General features: G+C 37.4%; 2 protein-coding genes across 4 annotated transcripts in view; both read left to right on the top strand.

The window, feature by feature from the left end:
• Positions 1 to 22,248, top strand: part of HOXA3 (homeobox A3) — a 195,623-nt gene that overhangs the window by 30,696 nt on the left and 142,679 nt on the right. The window contains exon 1 of one of the 3 annotated variants that reach the window (XM_044066795.1): positions 8,612 to 8,630. The exons of the other annotated variants lie outside the window; for them this stretch is intronic. The gene's annotated coding sequence lies outside the window, so the exon portion shown is untranslated. Of the gene's footprint in view, positions 1 to 8,611; positions 8,631 to 22,248 lie in introns of those variants that run through there. 3 annotated transcript variants of the gene reach the window in all.
• Positions 12,454 to 14,309, top strand: HOXA4 (homeobox A4). The gene is made up of 2 exons (XM_044066799.1): positions 12,454 to 12,948; positions 13,283 to 14,309. Exons 1-2 carry the CDS (start codon positions 12,543 to 12,545, stop codon positions 13,603 to 13,605), a joined length of 729 nt encoding a protein of 242 aa, XP_043922734.1. The 5' UTR covers positions 12,454 to 12,542; the 3' UTR covers positions 13,606 to 14,309.

The following is a 22,248-nucleotide window of genomic DNA, read 5'->3' as shown; positions in this document are numbered from 1 at the left end:
AATCTGTGTGGGATTGAGTGTTTGGAGGTTGCCAGTGTCCACGTTAATGAGGTCCATGATCGTCCATTCCATGGCCCTACAAATCAGGCTAGTCAGGCTGATGCATCTACAAGATCCCTCATAACCACCTCTGAGATTACCATTGTGCAGAGACACACCATGGCACTTATCATACCCACCTCTGAGATTACCATTGTGCTGAGACACCCTATGCCACTTTTCATACCCACCTCTGAGAATACCATTGTGCAGAGACACCCCATGACACTTATCATACCCACCTCTGAATCTCGAGATTACCATTGTGTAGAGACACGCTATGCCACTTTTCATACCCAACGCTGAGATTACTATTGTGCAGAGATACCCCATACCACTTATCATACCCACCTCTGAGATTACCATTGTGCAGAGACACCCCATGACACTTATCATACCCACCTCTGAATCTCGAGATTACCATTGTGCAGAGACACCCCATGACACTTATCATACCCACCTCTGAATCTCGAGATTACCATTGTGTAGAGACACCCCATGCCACTTATCATACATAACTCTGAGATTACCATTGTGCAGACACCCCATGCCACTTATCATACCCACCTCTGAGAATACCATTGTACAGAGACACCCCATGCCACTTATACCCACCTCCGAGATTACCATTGTGCAGAGGCACCCCATGCCACTATAGACCCACCTCTGAGATTACTATTGTGCAGGGATACCCCATATCACTTATCATACCCACCTGTGAGATTACTATTGTGCAGAGACATCCCATGACACTTATCATACCCACCTCTGAATCTTGAGATTACCATTGGGTAGAGACACCCCATGCTACTTATCATACATAACTCTGAGATTACCATTGTGCAGAGATACCCCATGCCACTTGTCATACCCACTGCTGAGATTACTATTGTGCAGAGATACCCCATACCGCTTATCATACCCACCTCTGAGATTACCATTGTGCAGAGACACCCCATGACACTGTTCATACCCACCTCTGAATCTGGAGATTACCATTGTGTAGAGACACCCTATGCCACTTATCATGCACAACTCTGAGATTACCATTGTGCAGAGATACCCTATGCCACTTATCATACCCACCTCTGAGATTACCATTGTGCAGAGACACCCCATGTCACTTGGGATCATAGTATCATAGGAGGTTAAAGGGCTATTGACCCTGAGGCTGTATAAACTTAGCCAAGTGTTTAACCCATGTTTAGACTAAGAGTCAGCATCTGATGCCCGTGTTCAGCAGGGACATGGGTGGAATCCCAAGGGTGTATTTTCTGTTTCACATCCAGTTGTCCAGGTTATGCTTAAAAAGAGTAAAGAGGTACTCTGTTTGATGTGGAGAGGGAGTCTATTCCACAGATGGGGGAGTATCTGGGACACAAACCCATACTGCCAACATGTCCTATTGATGTCACAGATAAGGTTGAGGCCACACTTGTGGATTACTCGAATGGAGCTTAACTTATGGATATGCAGCAGTCCCATCGAGGCGGTGTCTGAGATTGCCTTGTGTGCCAGACAGAGGTCACCTCTGAGGAGTCTGTTTGTGGCCCTGGATTATCCTGATGAGGAATCTCTGTGGTCTGTCCAGCTGCTGTATGTGTTTTGTAAAGTACATGCCAAAGGGGGTGTTGTACTTAACAATGGGCCTTACAAGGGAAGAGTACAGGGATGTTATGACCTCCTTGTCCTAGGATGAGATACCCTTAGTTATTAGGTGGGCCATGTAGAAAGCTTTCCATAATTTGGAAGCAACATTGTGGTCAAAAGTCAGGTTGCTATCAACCTGGGTGTCCAAATCCCTCATGACTGATTGCATGCTTAGGACATTGTTATTAATCTCTCCTCAAAGTGGATGATCATGCATTTTGTGGTATTCAGCTTGAGGTTGTGCTTCTGGCACCAGTGATTTGTTTGGGTGAGACCCTCTTGCAGGATGCCCACAACACTAGGAGAATTGATGGAAGGCCCCAACTTGCATTCATTTGCTAACTAGATCAGCCATAGCCCATTGATTTTGCCCTGCACCTCAAAAAAGTAAATCCCAAATAACAGAGGCCCCAAGACCAAACCCTGCTGTACACAACTCATTACATGTCTACTGTTTGAGGTGTCTTCTGCTATTTTAACTAGGTGGGTTCTATCAGTGAGCCAGTTTGCTACCCATCTGGTAACATATGGATTAATCCTTAGTTGAGAAAGTTTGTCTATTGTGCCCAAGTGGGGAATAGTGCAAAGGCTTTGGCCAGGTCAGAGTAGGTGGTGTGCACCATAGTCCCCACATCCATGTCTCCTGTGTCTCAAAGAAGTCAACCAAATTTAACAAACATTACCACCTCTTGACAAAGCCAAACTGTGTGGGATTGAGTGTTTGGAGAATGCCAATGTCCTCCTTAATGAGGTCCATGATAATCCGTTCCATGGCCCTGCAGATCAGGCTAGTCAGGCTGATGGGTCTACAAGATCCCTCATACCCACCACTGAGATTACCATTGTGTAGAGACATACCATAGCACTTACCATACCCACCTCTGAGATTACCATTGTACAGAGACACCCCATGCCATTTACACCCACCTCTGAGATTACCATTGTGCAGAAACACCTCATGCCACTTACCATGCACACCTCTGAGATTACCATTGTGCATAGACACCCCATGCCACTTATCATACCCACCTCTGAGATTACCATTGTGCAGAGACACCCCATGCCATTATCATACCCACCTCTGAGATTACTATTGTGCAGTGACATCCCATGTCACTTATCATACCGACCTCTGAGTTTACCATTGTGCAGAGAAAGTGAATTTCTCTTTAAAAAAAAGAAAGTATTGTTCCTTTTCCTTCTGCAAATCTGGAGAAGGAAAGTTCATTCTAGAAACATGATGCATGGCTTTTTGTGATTTGGGGACTTGTGTTTTTCAATAAAGAATGAATACCAAGCAGTTCAGGTGCACACAGAAACAACACACACACATGTGCACATGGGTGCGCATGCGTGCACACACGCCCGCACACACGCACACACACACACACACACACACACACACACACACACCGCACGCAAGCACTCACACACAGACACACACACATACATGCACAACAAACAACACATTTGTGCACAACACACACACCTATGCACAATTCCAGCTCATAAAATATAAAAAAGTACACGAGATAAGGATCTGTCTGTCTGTTGATTTATGTATGTATCTATCAGTCTATTTATCTATCTATGCATCTATCTATCTATCTATGTATCTATCTATCTATCTATCTATCTATCTATCTATCTATCTATCTATCTATCTATATCTATCTATCAATCTATATATCTATCTATATCTATCTATCAATCTATCTATCTATCTATCTATCTATCTATCTATCTATCTATCTATCTATTTAATCTATCTGTCTATCTATCCATCTGTAGATGTAGCTGTGTATACATGCAAAATGTCATCATATATGTTTATTTCAATTTGCAAAGTACAATAGCAATCCATGAGACAATGTCTTTTGTCAACAAACAGGTTTGGTTTCCTCCTGAATTTTTATACAAACACACACACACACACACACACACACACACACACACACACACACACACACACACACACACACGCACACATACACACACACACACACACACACACACAAAATCTCTGTCTCTCTCTCTCTCTCTCTCTCTCTATATATATATATATATATATATATATATATATATGGAGATAGAGAGAAAGAGAGAGAGAGAGTATAACATCTTGAAAGATGATTAGGAAGTACAATAAATGTAGAACAAGCACTTTCATCCCACAAATGAGATTTCATCATTCTGTTTTTGTGTTTATTTTATAAAATGTACATTTGAGATAAGTCTGTTCAGTTTTATTTCTGAATAATTAATTAAAGCAAACGAACAAACAAGCAAACAAACAAAAAGGGGTGAATAGCCTAGTCACACATTCTTCTTTATTCCTTCAATCAGTAAGAAAATAATTGTCTAATCATTCAACAGCAAACCCTTTTGTCTAGCCGTTAAATCACATTGTTGCCAGTAGTTCAGGAAACCATATATCTAATATGCTCTACCTTTTTAGCTCTGTAAATCTTACTGTGTGTGTCACTGTAAATGTCTTTTTGCCGTCCTACTTAGTGATGTTGTAGTGCTGATGAAATTAGAAGTGGAAGATAGTCACATATGTGGCTTATAGCATGTTCTTTTATTTGTTAAGCATGGTGTTAGTATTGTAATGTTTCAGATATTGCAGCTTCTTGGTCTAACTACAAAGCATGCATATTAAAGTTACCAGTGTAGAAAAAGATGCAATGTGGAGAACTCATGTTGATCTAGACACCAAGAAGCACCCACCTATTGAAAGCTGAGGCCAAATTATGCACTAGCTATTGGTGAAAAAGCAATTTAACTGCTCCCAGCATTTTGGAAAAGTATGCCTAAAGAAATGGGCAAATGCCACCTTAAAAATACAAGTGGACTGCTTTAGGGACTCCAGGTAATACCTTTCAGTTGCTCCTAATATTCTGGGCATCCCTGATTTTGATTGAAAAATTTGTTCTGTCCTTCCTAATCCTTCTTCAAATTTATGGGTTTGGAAATAAAATATGGGTACTTATTTGGATTATACTCAATAAATTAAAACAACAATTGGTCAAAAACTATTTTTTTTTTTTTTGAATTCTCACTGATTCTGAAGAGACAGCCATGCTCAAGGTAAACTCGTGACTTCCAAAACAGACTGATCCTGTATTATACCCTTGAAGATGAAATTGTGCTACTCTCTTGCCTCTATAAGCATAATATTGTAAATATGTAAAATCTATATGGTTATAACTGCTTACCAAAAAAATGCATGCAGGCTAGCATTACTGTTGTACCTTATAGACTCCTTTCATTTAGAAAAACGGTTGTATTTTTTGCCATTTTGTCCATCTCTTTCCACTAACCCCTTTGTAACATCTGGCAATATTTCTCTTACTTTTCTACTCTTCTTGCATCTTGTATTTACTAGCGTTTCTGAGCGCCGAGGACTCTGCTTAGGGATTACTATAATGAATAATAAGACTATGTTGGTCATGAAATGCCAGTCTTTCTTTATTGCATTACATTTTAAGTTACTAAAATGGCCATTAAATGTGTTCTATCACTGTAACATTCTAAATTGCTTTTAATTATTATTATGAGTCTACATTTGTCTTAGTTGTATGTGGCAATATTTATTTTTATCCACGTGGATTTTGGTCTTCCCTGAAGACAATCTCCAGACCAATCCAGTTTCCTAGTTAATAAATATTAATTATTAAAAGGAAAGCAGTAAAACAATAGATGCAGCTGATAGCTTGCATTGCTTTCGGGGTGTACATAGGATATGTAGCAAGCAGAAGCTGGAGTGAAATTCATAAATCTGCTGATACACATTTGCTTTTGAAACTCACTAATTCTGGATGAAAGTCTGATTGAAATGTAAATGAACAAACAAAGCCAGAAAGTTGCAGTTGTCGTCTGTCATCTAGTCAAATACCCCAGCATTTTCCACTGTTGTCCTAAAATGTTAAATGACTAGCCTGAAAGTATGAGTACTAAAATGGGGAGTAGACATCACTGATGGGCATCCTTAAATATATCAGATGTGGAATAGCAATGTCCGTTTCTACATGTGCTAATCACTGTGTATAAAGTGACATATGTGCTAATATGCAAAATCATGTAGTTCTATAACTACATCTCATAAAATTTTGGGGGAGTTGAAAGCTTTGTGAAAAGAGTTGTAGTTGAATTAATACATAGATTCGCAACGTGTTAGACATTAAAGAAACAAAAGTAATACACCTCCTCCTCAGAGTTTCTTCCTACCTGTATACTAAACATGGCTTGCTGCCTTTTACTGTCGCACTCTTTACTTGCTGGCTTCACTCTCTAAACTACTCATCAGTACAATTTCTCTGTTTCTCGTTTTTTTATGCCTATGATATTTTGCACCTGTTTACTGCAGTGCACATTTTAACAATTCCTCATTAGTAGAATTCCATTGTTGTCCTACCTTACTCATATATTTTATCTATTGTTTTGTCGATTTGTAAAATAATGTGTAAAACATTTTAATATTGTTAAGCTAGTCATTCTATCATTATATTACTCAGTTTTGTAAATAATCCACACTTTTTTAAATTGTGACTCTTCATTCTTCAGGGGGACTGTTCCTGCACATTGTCATTGGTGATCAGTGCACTACCGGAGAAGGGTATATATACACACACGCGCGCGCGCCCACACACACACACACACACACACACACACACACAATAACAACAACAACAAAACTCATGGAACCTGTCTGGCAGTTGTGTGTGTTTACTGCTTTTGCAGAAACTGATACATAAAAAAAATCTGTTACATTACAATTTACTGTGAGTATTTTTTTTTTCCTTAGTCCCACGTCTGTGATTATTTTGTGTAGAATAATGTAGATGCATTTATAACATTTAAGCTTCCTCCTTGGGAAGAACTGGAAATGTGATTGCATATAACTCATTAGGCAGATTATTTTGTGAAGATTAAGAAATAAAAAAGTCTTGGCACCAGATAAACAGTGCAAACCTCAGGAAAATTAAAATGCTATAAAGTAAACGGAGTTGCAACCAAATTTGAGCTGACAAATATTTTATTGAGCACTTTCATCCCAAAGTGGGGCTTTATCACATTGAAATAAAATGGAAGACAACTTAAATAATAACAAAAGTGACATGATCAAAGAAAGTCAGCTGACAAGTTCTCAAAAATACATTACAACAACAACAAATACCAGTAACAGTGGAAGAAAAAAGTGAAAATTAAACCGCGGGTGTAAATATATGTATATACATACACACACATATGTATATAGATAGATGGATGGATGGATGGATGGATGAATAGATGGATGGGAATGTGTGTGTGTGCGTATCTATCGCTATGTGTGTGTGTGTGTGTGTGTGTGTGTGTGTGTGTGTATATATATATATATATATATATATATATATATATATATATATATATATATATAAGCTATGTGTAAATATGTTTGTTGTAGGAATTGCTTTAGTTAGGTTTGTCGTTGTAATGTGTTTTAATGTGTTGCGTTGTTGTAACAGTACTGCGTTTAACTTGTTTATCAGTCTTTTCAACTATTTTCTCATTCTGTTTCATTCAGTTTAAATGCTATTATGTTTTGTTGCACATCTTTATTATATTTCAGTAATGCCTTACACGTACACATATTCCAGTGAAACACATAACACAAGGCTCAACAGACTTCAGTCATTTCATTGTAAACTTGTGGTCGGCATCTGAAAGTCCAGAGGAACATCATTTAGAGACACGCCACTTCTTCGTCTTTCGGCTTTTCCCAGTTAGGGGTCGCCACAGCGGATCATCTGTCCGCTCATGTTCCTTTAATATGACCCCCTGTTCTAAATGTTGTATAAAAATGGAGTAAAAATGATGAGATGAGTTTCAGGGGAAATTCCAAACTGCAGATCAGGATTGCTGTCTGTTTATTAACCTTATTTGTTTTGTCCTCTTGATTCATGTTTTTTTTTCTGCGGATAGAAAGTTGCACTACATGCCTACATATTTTTTTTTGTAGGCTCTTCTCTGATTAGTTTCTGTCAGCTTGAATTCCTAGTTAAATAAGCAAACAAAACATCTGCGATATAGTTTGGTGTAATATTTCTTGCATAAGAGGCTCACGCAGTCCATACAGACTTTCCATTCTATGTGATATACACACACGTGTGTGTGTGTGTGTGTGTGTGTGTGTGTGTGTGTGTGTGTGTGTGTGTAGGAGCATCGCAGTAAGTAAAGAAACAGCGTTGAGTAAACAAAATACATATTGTCCTGTCCACGAAGTAAGGGAATGAAGGAAATGTGCCAGGCATATCCAGAAACAGAAAGCACGCACAAGGGCCGTTAGAATATTGTCTAGTATTTATAAATTTGCTTGGAACAACGCTTCATATTTCTAAGTAAAACAAGTCAGAATTGGGAAACAGAACTGATTCCATATTTGTCACCTACTGGTACCTCTGATTTATATGTAGTTATGGGTACGTGCACTAATATCAGAATACCCTGCAAATGCCCTTTTAGGGAAAATAAGTAAGTCCAAGGGCGAGGTGAACTTCAGGTCACTGCGTCTAACAAATATGAAAATGTCGCCTGCTGAAGGGCACGCCTTGTTATTTAACAAAGACTGTCAATGTGTAAGATTAATAAGAAACAAAATGCACACGGTGTCACTTTTCGGTCACTTCGAAACTTAGGACAGCTTTGAATTCATTGAAAATCGCTGTTCCAAACATGTTCCACATCGGTGGTAGGATACGCGGTAGTACATATTCAGTATTTGTGGGAAATTTTAAACTGCTGGATCAATGTTTGCACACATGGAGATTGTATATATTTATTGTGTATACGTACATATACGTATTATCGACTGTATATGAGGGGAAAAAGAAATTAAGAAACAGGAAACGTTTGTCCATCTGAAAGAAGACCAATGAAGTGTTACCATTTTTCAAAGAGTGGTAAGTTTTTCCATAACTTTATATTATTTGACTAGAGCAAGACTCAATATGTAAAAACTAGTACTGCTATATTTGTGTTTCTCGATTGCATACATCCCTTACTGAACATGAACCTTATTCAGTTTACAAAACGAAAGCTTTCGATCAAACACTTAGCATTTGTTCCCTGAGCTAAGGTAGTTGTAAATCTTGCAATAAACCTGTCTATAACAACGCTCAATGTGGTCTTGGCTTAGTTTGTGATTTGTTTAACAGGAAGCAAAGAAAGCTGTACAACTCAAAACAACCAAGCATTTGAACTGGTGTAGTAAACCACAACACATTTTCAGCAATTTGTGGTGTTAGTTCACAAAATGTGTTTGTATCACCGTTTATTGCCTTTTACCTCGAGTTTTAAGACGTGACCTACCATTAGAGGGTATCATTTTAAATTATACATGCTAAGGAAAAATAATATACAATTCGAAAAACGTGCAGTAAAAGTCAGCTAGTTGCAACAGTATCTGCAATTATGTTTCCGACTGTATTGGAAATAGCCTCGTTTTCTAGGGTCATAATTTCTTTATTCATTTTACAACTATTTTGTTAACGCAAGAGGTATACACAAGATAAATTGGGATCAGTCACTCTTTTTGTTTAGTAGTTCCTTTTGCTTTCAGTAATAATGCTCACGGCTCGTAGTGCCTTAAAACATTGCAGGTCTACATTACTTCCCACGTTAAAAGGTAACCCAACCAAATTACGAACTCTACTGTGCAGAGAAAAATATAAAAGGTTGCGCCTGACAAAACCACGCAAAAAGAAAACTCCTAGACTGTACCGTCTATATGGTAGAACCTCAACAGTTTACATCACAAACTAGGCCTAAAGTCTTTGCATTGTATACATGGCTATAGACTACAGTACAACAAGCATCAGATTATGTAGAAAAGGTATTTTACAGTCCGTTTGCACTGATTCTTGGTCAAACAAAGCATGGCCAAGTAAAGGAAATTGTCTCCAGATCCGGATGCACTAGAAGAAGTTGTTAGATCAAACCCCAAATGGTTATAAATACGGTTACAGCCTACCTCTTAACTCACATGGCTTAGATAGAGTTCAAAGAGTTTTGCCCTCATGATAAGGCTTACTCCTCTTAAATGTACTGATTTCTCATTTAGTTAGACCTGTTAGGTTTAGCTGTATTATTACATAACAGAATTAAGATTATTCTGAAGTACCATTTGTATATTGTCTAGTAAGCAAAGTCCTGTGTTGAAAATATCAAGGTGTCTCTTTTTGGCAGTATGTTATGACCTTTATTTTACCTTCTGTTAAGAATTTAAAGGCCATTGCAATGGTTTCTAATTCTTGGGCATTGAGAGGTGTGATGATCAAAAGTAAGTCTACTGAATTGTTTTGTGTCACAGGCTAAACATGTAAGTAAACATTGACAATGTTTCCTGAGTAAAAAGGGATTTGCTTAATAAATTCAGGTTTCAGAAAAACAAGTTTCCCTTTTTAAAACTGGCCATGCTTCCGTTAAGTTTCTGCTACACTGAGCTTTTTATAGACTTAAATTTCTGGTTGCAAAATCGATTGCCTGTCTTTTAATGAGGCACACCTTTAGGCATTTGTCGAGGTTATACCAGTATGGTTTCTCTCTCTCTCACACACACACACACACACACACACACACACACACACACACACACTGTCTTATAAATGATAGTGAACCCGGGAACCAGAAGTACTGTTGTTACTGAAACATTACAGGGAGTAATAATGGAAGCCAGCATTCTCGTATGAAAATTGTTTATTGACATATTTTCTTTGAATGGTTTTAATACATGAAAAGAGACAGTAATATAGAAAATGTTTCAGGCAATCTAAAAGGTAAAGAAATGCTTCCTTTTGTTCATAGTCGTTTACAGTGTTGTATCTTCCAAAAACTTAATTGAAATGGTAGACAGATTGGGAAATGCTCAGACAAACTTTTCTTGAAGTGATTAATATCATGCTGGTTTCTTTGTTCAGGTCTGCATGTAGTATTTATTCTAGAATACTCCAGGCCAGAAGGTGTTTAATGTTTTAATGTCTTGTAGTACCGTACTTGTATTCGATTTAGCTCCCATTTGGGCATGTCATTGCACACCGTTTTTTCAGGTAAATTTGGTACTGTGACTAAAGGAATGTGTGGCCTTGATATGTGCAGAGTCCTTTATGCAATTCGCCGTAGAGCTTTTTTATTATTATTCTTACTCTTTGTGTGAGGACAACAGCGACTGTACTGTAAATAATAATAATAATAATAGTAATAGTAATAATAATAATAATAATAATAATAATAATAATAATAACAACATGTAACTGCACTACCTGGGGTATCTTGGGGTATGACTGCTACAAATCAATTGTGCTTTTCGGCACTGCTTTACTTGCTGTAAATATATCTTGACATTTTCTTGAAGACTGCGACCATTTAAAATCTACTTGTAACATACACATGCAGCTCACAAGACATTTTCTGAAAACAGCATAGGCCTCTGGAATATGAAATACCAATATGTAAAGCAGTAGCTGAGATTAGGTGGTACAGATCTTGATAAATATATTTCGTGACAATAGCATAGCAGGTAAATGTGGCGTTAAACTGTAAGAGAAGGCAATAGCAGGTCCAGCAAGTCGTAAGTCATTCAAACTGCAATGCAGAAACACCTTTTCTTGATCAAATAAATTGGCATTCCCAGTACTGCAGAGCTCCAGTGAAAAGTGCTTTAAAGTTATGAAGATAAGTGACTGTTGCTCCCGGACAGTCTAAGTGGGATATGATCAGAGGAGGTGTACTTAATAGTAAATGTTATTTTAAACTCGCAGATTCTCTTTATATGAATTGCTAACTTTACATACACTTAAGTGTGATAGTAAAATGCAACACTGTGTAGCGTTGCTCGTTGTAATACTAACTGCATTTGATCAAGTCAGTTACTGCTCCAGCTCTCTAGCTGAACAGGTAAACTTGCATACATTTAAAATACGTTAATCATTTCCCAGAAAATAATCAGTTCACCAGGACAGTTGTAGTTAGTGAAGTTCTTTTACAGCGTTTCCTGTTTCCATGAGAAAATACGATATGATTCTTCAGTACTGAAAACGGGAGAGGAAGGCTCTTGCATGAAATTTGAGTTTTATCGCCGCATGCATAGATAGATCAGTTGCATTTTTTCTATAGTACTCTGTAGCAGATTTGGTGAACGTATACACAAGTTTAGGCAATCAATTGTTTAAGTTTGCTATATCACAAATATAGAATGCTTTTCTTCTATCTAAGAATGTATGGCATTTGATCATTTAAGTCGTATAATGAGTAGTTATATGTTAGGTTAGTCCGTGAGGTGCAGAAACGGCGTAGTGTTTGTACAATGGCATGTCTTAGACCTTTTTGATTAAACAAAGCTCTCTAAAACATAACGACTTATTTTCTTCCAATTCCACTGAGTGACCTTTCCTTTAGCAATGTTGTAATAAAACGCTAGGCAGTAAAACTTAAGACATTCGCCCGCACAATACTATTCTACCTATTCCCATTAACCTATTTAAACATTTTACTTATAAGCCTTTATATTCAAAACTACAACACATTTTAACTATGTTAATAAAAAAGCCTTGTCTTTATATTTTTATGAGCTGTGCTTTCGTTTTTGTCAAATATTGAAAAAAAAATACCCTGGATGCTACAGTAGTTTTGTGATGGACAACCAGCGTTTATCATTGGTTCAATTCCATATCCGGGGCCACAGATTTATTTTTAATTGGGTGGTTATATCACGTGACAGACTAACTTTGTACACTTGACAGGGAGTGGGAGGGTTTTGCCGAGAACAGAAAAACGACAAAGCGAGAAAAATTAGTATTTTTGCACTTCACAAATTAATGACCATGAGTTCGTTTTTGATAAACTCGAACTACATCGAACCTAAATTTCCACCCTGTGAGGAGTATTCACAGAACAGCTACATACCAAGTCAGTCTCCAGACTACTACGAGAGGCCGAGAGATCCCGGATTTCAACCTCCCGATACGCTCTACAAAGGATCTAACTACACTGATGCGACATATGGCTTTAACAATGTCCAGGCTACTAGTCACGGGGACGTGTCGCAGAGGGGTCAGGTCCAGTCCCAGCAAGCGTTCCAGAATCACATCAGCAGACAGAGTCAGCCCTGTGAAGTTGTCCCAACCACCACACACTGTAGCCTCAGTGAGAAAAACACAACTGGCCAGAGAATTAAAGAACCCGTGGTGTATCCGTGGATGAAGAAAATCCACATTAGCTCTGGTAAGTTCGTTTTCTTGAAGCTAAAGCTCTACTGAGTGGTCTGGCCATTCATTTGCACGTGCAATAAAAGACGTCCTATGGGTTTTCTTGGGAAAGATTTATGACTAGCAAACTAGAGGTCAGTAATTATAGCCTCAATAAATTTTACTGCCTTGTTGCTGTAGCCCGTTTGTCTTTGAAGCTGTTCCCACAGTCCCTTATTATGTACTACACTCTGTCAGTCTATGTTATTAGTAGCCAAATGGCATTTGTCTTCAAGTTTTGTATAACACAATTATTGTATTAGTACAATGTAACTATATCAAGATTATGTTCCATTGCTTTTTATGTTCAGTGAACCCTAATTACAACGGTGGAGAACCCAAAAGGTCTCGGACTGCTTATACGAGACAGCAAGTTCTGGAGCTGGAGAAGGAGTTTCATTTCAACCGGTATCTAACCAGGCGTCGACGTATTGAAATAGCACACACGCTTTGTCTGTCTGAACGCCAGGTCAAGATTTGGTTTCAGAATCGGAGGATGAAATGGAAAAAGGATCACAAACTACCTAACACTAAAATGCGTTCCTCAAACTCATCTTCCACAAACCAGCAACCGAAAATTCACTTTAAAGGCCACCTCGATCCAAATGGATCAGCACCAAATTCAGCAGTGTAGCTGTAGCTCTCATCACCACTATGGACCAGAATATTAATGAGTGATGGATTAAAGGATGAACACCACTGTCCATTTGTTTTTAGTGGGTACACTCCCTACAAATTAAGTGGACAAATACTGTCATATCTGAAGAACTGGACCATGTCCGAGTTGTTTCGTTTTAGGGAACTGAATTGTCTGTATTCTCTCCTAAATGCTGGTTTATCAGTTAGTTAATGTGTTTATTTTAAGTAAAGCTGATGCCGAGAAGGAAAATTAGAGATGACACGTATTAATACTATAGACGTCATTCATTTCAAATGTGCAATGTGTTGGCATGTTTTGTTAAGACTGTTTAAATCCTTCTGTTATGAAAACTGCACATTTGTGTTTTGTGAACATCCTAAAATATTGCTAGGCTAACTAAACCCAAACAAGATGTGTACAGTAAAATAATTTAATGTTACTGGAGATGCTCAATTGGTTTTAAATGCCAAGCCCCTGTAGACGTGACACCAGTGTGATATCACAAAGTAAGTGTTCAGCTGTTGTCTACTTTAATTGTAATATTGTAAATTACTTAGTATTGAAAGTGTCCCAAGTTGTGCAGGTTGTGTGTTGGTTGTATAACTGTGATTTGTTATGTACTTTGTACAGTGCTGTTATTTCTTATGCCAGTTGAGTAATGTAATACATTGGGCTTTTAAAATAAAAAGTAAAAGCTATTTTCAGTTTTGTTATTCTCATTTTTAGTTGGATTTCTAGGCAGCAATATTGCAAGCAATGCCAGATCCTGTCGGTGTTAATGTATTTAGTGTTAATGTATTTTGTTGCAAATTGCTGTTAACACTCATTTAGCCATTTTAGACAATATCCATGGCTGCTTGCTTTTAGTGTTTTCTGCGAGTTCTTTGCAAACTCGTAGATGATTCTTGTGGTTTTGACTGTGTATGCCATCACACACCATACACGTGTGTGTGTGTGTGTGTGTGTGTGTGTGTGTGTGTGGTTATCAGTATGTATACCAATATTTCTCGATATCAATTTCAATATTTGTCAGGGCTGGTGATCCCTGGCCCCTTTCTGTTCCCAACAGGTACCTCTTGACATATAGATTCTTGCAGTATGATATTATTTTGGCTTGTTTCTCATACAATTTTTTGGTTTTCTGGCAATTCATTAGGGATTGTGAAGTCACTACACCAAGACGGTCATTTGAGTTCAGACTTCATATTCTTCATAAAATGCATGCTAATACACAACTTGTTGTTCTAGCATCTTTTTTAAATTTACAACAGCGATAATTCAAATCCGGTCCAGATTCTGGACCTTTGGACTAGTCCCCATTATTTTTGGCTTCGTCCAGCTTTCTTACTCTAAGAGGTAAATCACATGCCCAAACAATCCCCACATATACACATATGCAGAAAACTGAAGCCTGTTTTGTATTACTGCTGGACCACAAATTTCTACGAATAAGCAACAATTATTGTATCTAATGTTAATGTAAGAAACCTCGCAGTGCAGATATTTCTCTTACACCAAAATCGATTAATTTGGCCTGTGGTTCCAGAAATAATCACTTAATTGTTTATTATTCGTTGAGTTAACATTCATTTGGTAACACTTTCTGACAACAGTGAGTAAATGTAATCAATCTGAAAAATGAAATATAATCCTTTCTTGCGGAACTGATCTCAAACCCCCAGCAATGAAGTAGTATTTCCTTTTTATACGCCTTACGTCAGCAGTATAGCACTAGTTAACATTTTTAGCTTAAAGCGTAGCTTAAAGCAAGACGTTTGTAGTAATTTTACTGTAATAACGAAGAAACTAGTGCTAATACCTAGTATGTGGTGTGACAGTTCATTATTTGTGATTTTATATATTTGAACACCAGGAAAAATTCTGAAGTAAATCTTCAGGGTGGTCTCCTAAACAAAAAAAGAATGGCAAACAAATCACAGTTCATGTGTAATGGAATGCAATATATATTGATTTGTGTTACCTCAGCTGTCAATATAATCATACGTGAGTATCAGTTTGTTCATCTGTTATGCATTTGTTGCATTTTTGCCAACTAGACAAGCCTCATTGGTCCTCGCTGACCTTTTCCAATAGTGTAGCCCTTTAACAAAGAGTAAGCAGTTGGATGCAGTTGGTTACTGCAAAGCATTCTGAGAAGTTAGAGTTTGTCACAAAATGTTAGTAACACAGGGCGTTTGAGCGGTGCCTCAAAAGAACATAATCGAGGAAACCTGTGTTTTTCGAAAACACGACATACTGTTTTACAATTCCAGTTATGATAGTACTACTCACAATTAAATTCCTGGTCATGCGTCTCTTTTAGTGCTGTCAAGTACTGCACAGCTATTTATTTATTTATTTTTTAATTTATTTTAGTACATTGTTTTCTCTTCTGTTGGTGACTGTAAAAATATTGGGAACGCACTGGAAATCACCGTAGTTCTGCAAAAAATCCGTCTACTATAGCAGCTGATCTGGTAAAGTAACCAAACGAGGTCATTCAAAGGGCACATTTTCAATCTGACTAGTTTTTTTTTTCAGAGTTTGCAGACCAGCCCCATCAAATCATTGACCTTTAAAAACTCTCACCAGACTCCGCAGGCCCTGACATTTTTAGCGCGACGTGCAATTGCTTTTTTTTTTAAATACAGACAAAATCTACCCAATTTAATGTCTATTTTATAGTATAAAAACGTTACTGGTTAGCTCTCCTTTGTTATATTCTAGACTGTATCAACATTACAAGACAGAAAAGTCTTTGGGAAGAATGTGCATCATCTGCAAGTAACTTGGGAGACTCAGGCGTCGTATACATACATAGTACATATACATGTACATATACACATGCATATATATATACACATATACGTGTACATGTACACATACACATACATGTACACATGCATATAATGTACATGCATAAATGAAGAGATTTTGTTAAACAGCAGTCCATTAATTTGTCTGTATTGCAAAGATCTAATATGCATGACTTTTACTGATTAATATGCATTACTTTTACTGATTAAGCGTAAATGGGATGGGACGAAATAGATTAATCCAGACTTTTATTAAGAAATATTAGTCTCTTACAAAAATTATGGAAGTCTGAAACAGTATTGCATATAACCAAAGAGACAAAGGCTATAGGCCACCAAGTTATATCAAATAGTAGTAATAACCAACTGAGGGGCATTTTGTATGTTTAGGTAAAATTAGTTCTCTAATTGATTGAATGATAGCCATGATAAACCTATTTAAACGAGAATGGCGCAGAGTAAGGACAACTATAGGACTGTACATACATGCTGCAATCTACTCCGATAAATATATTCCCTTACATAAGTGCAGGAAGGGTTCTTTCCAGTTAAGTCAGTAAGGTGTTTCAAAATTACTTTACATTTCTCTGAGAATGTTGCAAAGTGTATTTAAGTAAGATATGTATGTAGGTGGCATTTGGGTTTAAACTTGTAGATATTTTGTAATAACCAAATACCTTGAATTTTGAATAAAACAGATCCAGCAAAGGCAAGTATATGCACACTCAAGAATAATTTGATATAATTGTAACAGTATCAGAAAAAAAACGAAACAACTTGATACTGAGCAGCAGCAGCTGTGCCATTCAGCAGATAATGTAACAAGGACGTTAGTCATATCCAGAATGTGTAGTGAAAGATGATGGCAAGCAATGAATTTAGTTAAACTTCAAGAGAAAGCCCTACGTCAGTGGAGAAATTCATATCCAAGTTATCAAGCAGACGGCAACTGTAGGCTTGATAAAAATGCATTGGGAGTAAAGTAAAACAAGCCTTTGCTACAGGAGTGCCTGTTGAAACTCATTTGCTGATAAGAGAAATTCGTTTATTATATACAAGTGCATTTTTCAGCAACTAGTTTTCGTAATTTACTCATATTTGATTATTTTGTTTTTCCTTCTCGAAAATCTAGCATTGAAAACATATATGGGAACGACTGCGCTTGTAGCAAACACCTCACCTCAAATTTATTTGACACCGTAGCAACCTTTATCTGCAAGGAGTGCATAAAATACAATCATAACTCATAAGAATCTGTCCCGAGTAAATTATTCCAATCAACTTCTTAAGTTATTTGTATTAAAATGTCTATTTTGTATTTGTCAGCCCTTCAATGCCTGATTTCCTAAAGCCTCAACACAGTCCATGAATTAAGTTACTGGAAAGAGAGTAATATTCCTGCTAAACAGCAAAATCATCCAAAAATTAAGGCAAGGTTTAATGCCAATTGGCCATGTTCCATGTTTGTAACCAGGGACAGGCACCAAACGGTATAGTTCCTACACAAATCTTAAACTGTTAAGCACGTGGTTTGGAACGCATGCGTTGTCCTCAGAATTCCCACCAAGAGCCATTTCACTATGAAGGTACAGTAACTGTTCTGTTTTCCAGATAAAAGCATATGCACGTAAGCACCTCAAATGCAGTAGTTGCCTGGGGGACATTATGGTGAAAACCGATAAGACTAACATTGTTAGTCAAATATTAGTAAATAAAAATACACAGTTGTGGAGCACACTGATCATGCTTAATAACTATAATGCAACAGAAGTGCTTTTGTTCCACTTTAATGTAGTTAATAAATCACAGATCTTCGGGGCAGTGCAGAAATCAAGCAGAGATCAACTTCAGTTACTACAAAAGGAAATCAGTTGACAAAAGTTTCGAGAGACCATAGCCTGAGCGGTTAATGCAGGAAGAAAAAAATCACAGACAATAAATACATTGATGTGTTCGGTTCTTTCCTAGAACATCTGTTGTAGTATGCAGAAAATGGCTTCAGAAAGTACCACTGTTGCACTTAAGGATATTTCAATTTGGTCTGATTTGCGCGATTTTAAAGATGTACTAGTATAGTAATGTTTCATTAGAAAAATAAGTGCATACAATGTATAAAACTAAAAAAAAAAAAGAAAATAAAAAATGTGGTTGAAGAAGGCCTGCAAAATATTTACTATTACTTTTAAAATCTTTAGTAAATGTACGGACACTTGTTTAACAAGAAGCAGCATTGCAAAATTACTCTTTATAAGTATTTTCTTTTCATCTGGGGCATGGGTAAGTATTAAAAAGTAGATTCACTTACAAATACGTTATACCCCCCCCCCCCTCAACAGAGACAGGGTTGCTTGTATTTTGATTTTTGGGGGCTAAGGAGGTCAGGAACGTGTTGTGTGTCATATCCACGTGATGAGAGAACTTGCAACGCAGGCTAGGCTGTATATTTCACACCTGACTTAGCTTTGCTCGTTATTTACAAAAGACAAGTACACAATTATTATATAATGTAACTATAAAGTGCTTAGTGTCCGCTTACTCTCCACAGTCCTTAGATGTCTGATGTAGTTAATAGTTGGAGCGGTAAGCTGAGTAGGAACGTGTTCTTATATAATTAGTTCATGTTCTTCCCTCTCTCTCTTTTAATGCAGAAGCTTACTAATATTTTTCATAAGTTAATATTTTTCAGAGATAACACAAGGTAATAATATATTCAAAGTGTAACACACCGTTTGGATGCATTAAATTAAACGGAGATAACATAGATAACCGTGCCACTTTTAAGGTAGGAAAAGAAAAAAAGAAAGAAAATCGATGGATTTGTGTTGTTACGGCGTATTACAAGACAGCGCCTTTAATTTTCTACAGTGTAGATATGTTGCGAAGTGCCAAGCAGATAAAGGGGTACTAATAATGACATCCTAAAAAGAAAATTAAGAAATAAGAGAATAACTGGATTATTACTCGATAGTGGAGACTTGAGGCTGTATATTATTTTCCTTTTAATCCCAAACGTCACTTTTTGGTATAGGAGTCCCCGTTGGAAGTAACTTGTTTTCATGCTTATCTTTGTTTTTCTTGGACCATTTCAGATCATCAGATCAACTTCTGTGTCGGGCGTTATGAATTCCAAGTGTGTGTGTGTGTGTGTGTGTGGGGGGGGGGGGGTCTATAAGCTTGCGTGCGTGCTGACAGGATTAAAATGGCAATGACAACCTACATAATATGTTACTTTTATGCGTGTTGAACTGACGTTGTACAGAAAAATGCTGTGGTTTATCTGTCAAAAATGCAAATGAAGTAAGACTGTTACAAATGCACTAAAGCTTGCATACAAATGATGACAATTTGAGTCCAGTCGGGTTTGGCAAGGTCATGCATGGTGTTTGAATACTGTACAATGAGGCTAAAAGACAGCATTAAACTTTGTAATACTATAAGCAAAGAATGAGGACAACACTCCATCATATTTTTTAACATACAAGTCTTTATTTTTCATTTATGTGTTCATTTTTTTGCAAAAGAACCTACAATAAAGCTAATTACAGAAGAAAGAAAATATGTGGTCTCCAAAAGTACTGTTTGCCTTAAGAAAATGTATCATTTCCCGTGATTGACTTAATAACTTCCAACTGTGGAATGAATGGTTGTAGCCCATGGCTGCAGTAATCTTAAGCATATTCAAGGCTCTTGTTATCCACAAATGCGTGGTCGTTTTACACAGACTGAACGTTTGGCACAGAAGCTCTTCATTCTGCTTTTTTACAACATTAGTCGAAGTCATAAAATTCACCATCTTCTTTTTTTAAACAATAATGTTTTATACAACACTCAACACAAACAATAATAAACAATCTTCTATCACAGCCTCCTTTTAATACAATGGACGTGTGTGTGTGTGTGTGTGTGTGTGTGTGTGTGTGTGTGTGTGTGTGTGTGAGAGAGAGAGAGTGTGTGTGTGTGTCAGTGAGAGAGAGAGCGTGACATAACAGTAAAGAGTAATAGTGATAGTAATAGTCTTTATCAAGCTCTCTCTAACAGCTAACAAAGTTTCGCATCACAAGAATGAAACCCATCATTAAAATGTCATTAAGAAACTGTTTTATGCAACCTCTTGCATTTCATGGCATTTTATATTTAAAGGAATCTAGCCAGACTACAGTATGCATCCTGAGTACATAACTGATACGCGGAGAAACCAGTGCCAAATGTGAACGAAACTGCTTTTCTTCCGTACTCCATTATGCACAGCAAAGGGTGGCAGAAAATGAATTCATCAAAAACTTGCCATGAGTTCTACTAGCAATAATACACAAGGATGATCAAAGTAACAACACGGTGTCTATTAAACAAGGATGATCACAGTAACAACACGGTGTCTGTTAATTTATTTCAGGACAGAAGGCAATAAGTCAGACTTTGTTTTTGCTATTGACCAAACCTTGAATTGACGAGAAAGTTCCCTTCAGTGGCTTATTAAGCCATATTGTTTCATCCACCCCACTCATCCCTTAAAAATGCTGTGCCTGTTTGTAAAACATATTATGAAACGTTTAAAATATTTAGTAAACAGAGGGGTACTTTAAACCACTTTATCAAGCCATCACCTTGGCATGCACTTGTTATTTGCCAGCAGTTCATTCTTTCTGCCTTCATTAAGTGGAGAGTACGAAACTGGCTGGGGCCCTTCAATGCGTTTATTGAAATCTACACACCGGTTTGACTTCCACAACTTATGCATTTGCTTGCTTTGAGTATGTAAACAGGACATGTAACCTCCTTGGCTGAATTTACCTAGGAAGAATTGTTCAATGCTACAGGTCTCACCTTCTATGTGCTTGATTATACTAACTGGGGTAGCACTGATCCACCCAGGCCTTCTCCAGGCTTAGCCCGGCATCTCTGCCTGGTTATGTGACTTGCTCAAACGCACAATTAGCTAGGCAGTGGGAAGGTAGGTATTGGGAATCAAACCCTGGGGCAGTACAAGAAGACTGTCGTTCGTAACTCAGAGACTTAATCCTCTGGTCAGAGAAGAGAAACTAGCAGTAAAGTCGTTGTTCTGGTGAGAATGTGAAGACCCATTCCTTGTTTTGCAATAAGGCCACATGCTGAGGTCAGAGTGTAGAAGGTAGGAATAACGTTATGAACAACTGAATGCACCAAATCATTAAAAAGCTTATGTGTGTCACACAGTTTGACTAACCCATTTCTGGAAATTCAGTAAATTCTTTGGAACCCTATCAAAAGCATAGGCTTTTGAAGTCCTGCATTTTACCTCAGTGGCCTTGTGGAAGAGAATCACCGATCTCTTCAGCTGTAGCCACATGTATCTGCTACCATTCATTCTTTTCGAGGGTAAAATGAAGCATTGTTGAGTTTAAACATTGCAAAACACTCTGATTTTAGCAACAATGTTTGGAAACCCAGTTATTACACCAATTAAACAAAGAAGATAAAATCTGCAGCAGCTATACAAACAGCGCTACTCTTGACTTTCCTGAATGCTAGTGTTCCTCAATGGTTTCTCACTGAAAACAAAACTCAGCAACAATTAATGAAAGGAGCATACACTTAACTGTTCTAACTTAGGCAGAAAATGTATTGTAGACACAGCATAGAATGTATTTTTGTAATTTAACAATTCAAAATGTATCTTTGCAATTTAACAATTCAAAAAGTCATGCAACCAGGCTTTCTACTTTTTTTTTTTTTTTTTTTTTTTTTTTTTTTGGAAAAGAGGCATTTACAACATTTAGTTCATGCTTACCTAACAGTTGCAAACAAATATCAAATTCGGCTCCTCGTTATCCGCAAGGCGTTG

Source organism: Protopterus annectens, chromosome 3.part1 (genome assembly GCF_019279795.1).
Source record: "Protopterus annectens isolate FY-2018-M chromosome 3.part1, PAN1.0, whole genome shotgun sequence".
In the NCBI taxonomy this organism is placed as follows: Eukaryota; Metazoa; Chordata; order Ceratodontiformes; family Protopteridae; genus Protopterus; species Protopterus annectens.
The sequence above is the reverse complement of the archived record's forward strand: the minus strand, read 5'-3'. Positions and strand labels throughout refer to the sequence as shown.

Bases quoted from the DNA above. Each gene is read 5' to 3' on its own strand.
- HOXA4 (XM_044066799.1), top strand. From the start codon at position 12,543: ATGACCATGAGTTCGTTTTTGATAAACTCGAACTACATCGAACCTAAA. The intron at 12,949-13,282 runs GTAAGTTCGTTT...TTTTATGTTCAG, and splicing joins GAAAATCCACATTAGCTCTG to TGAACCCTAATTACAACGGT.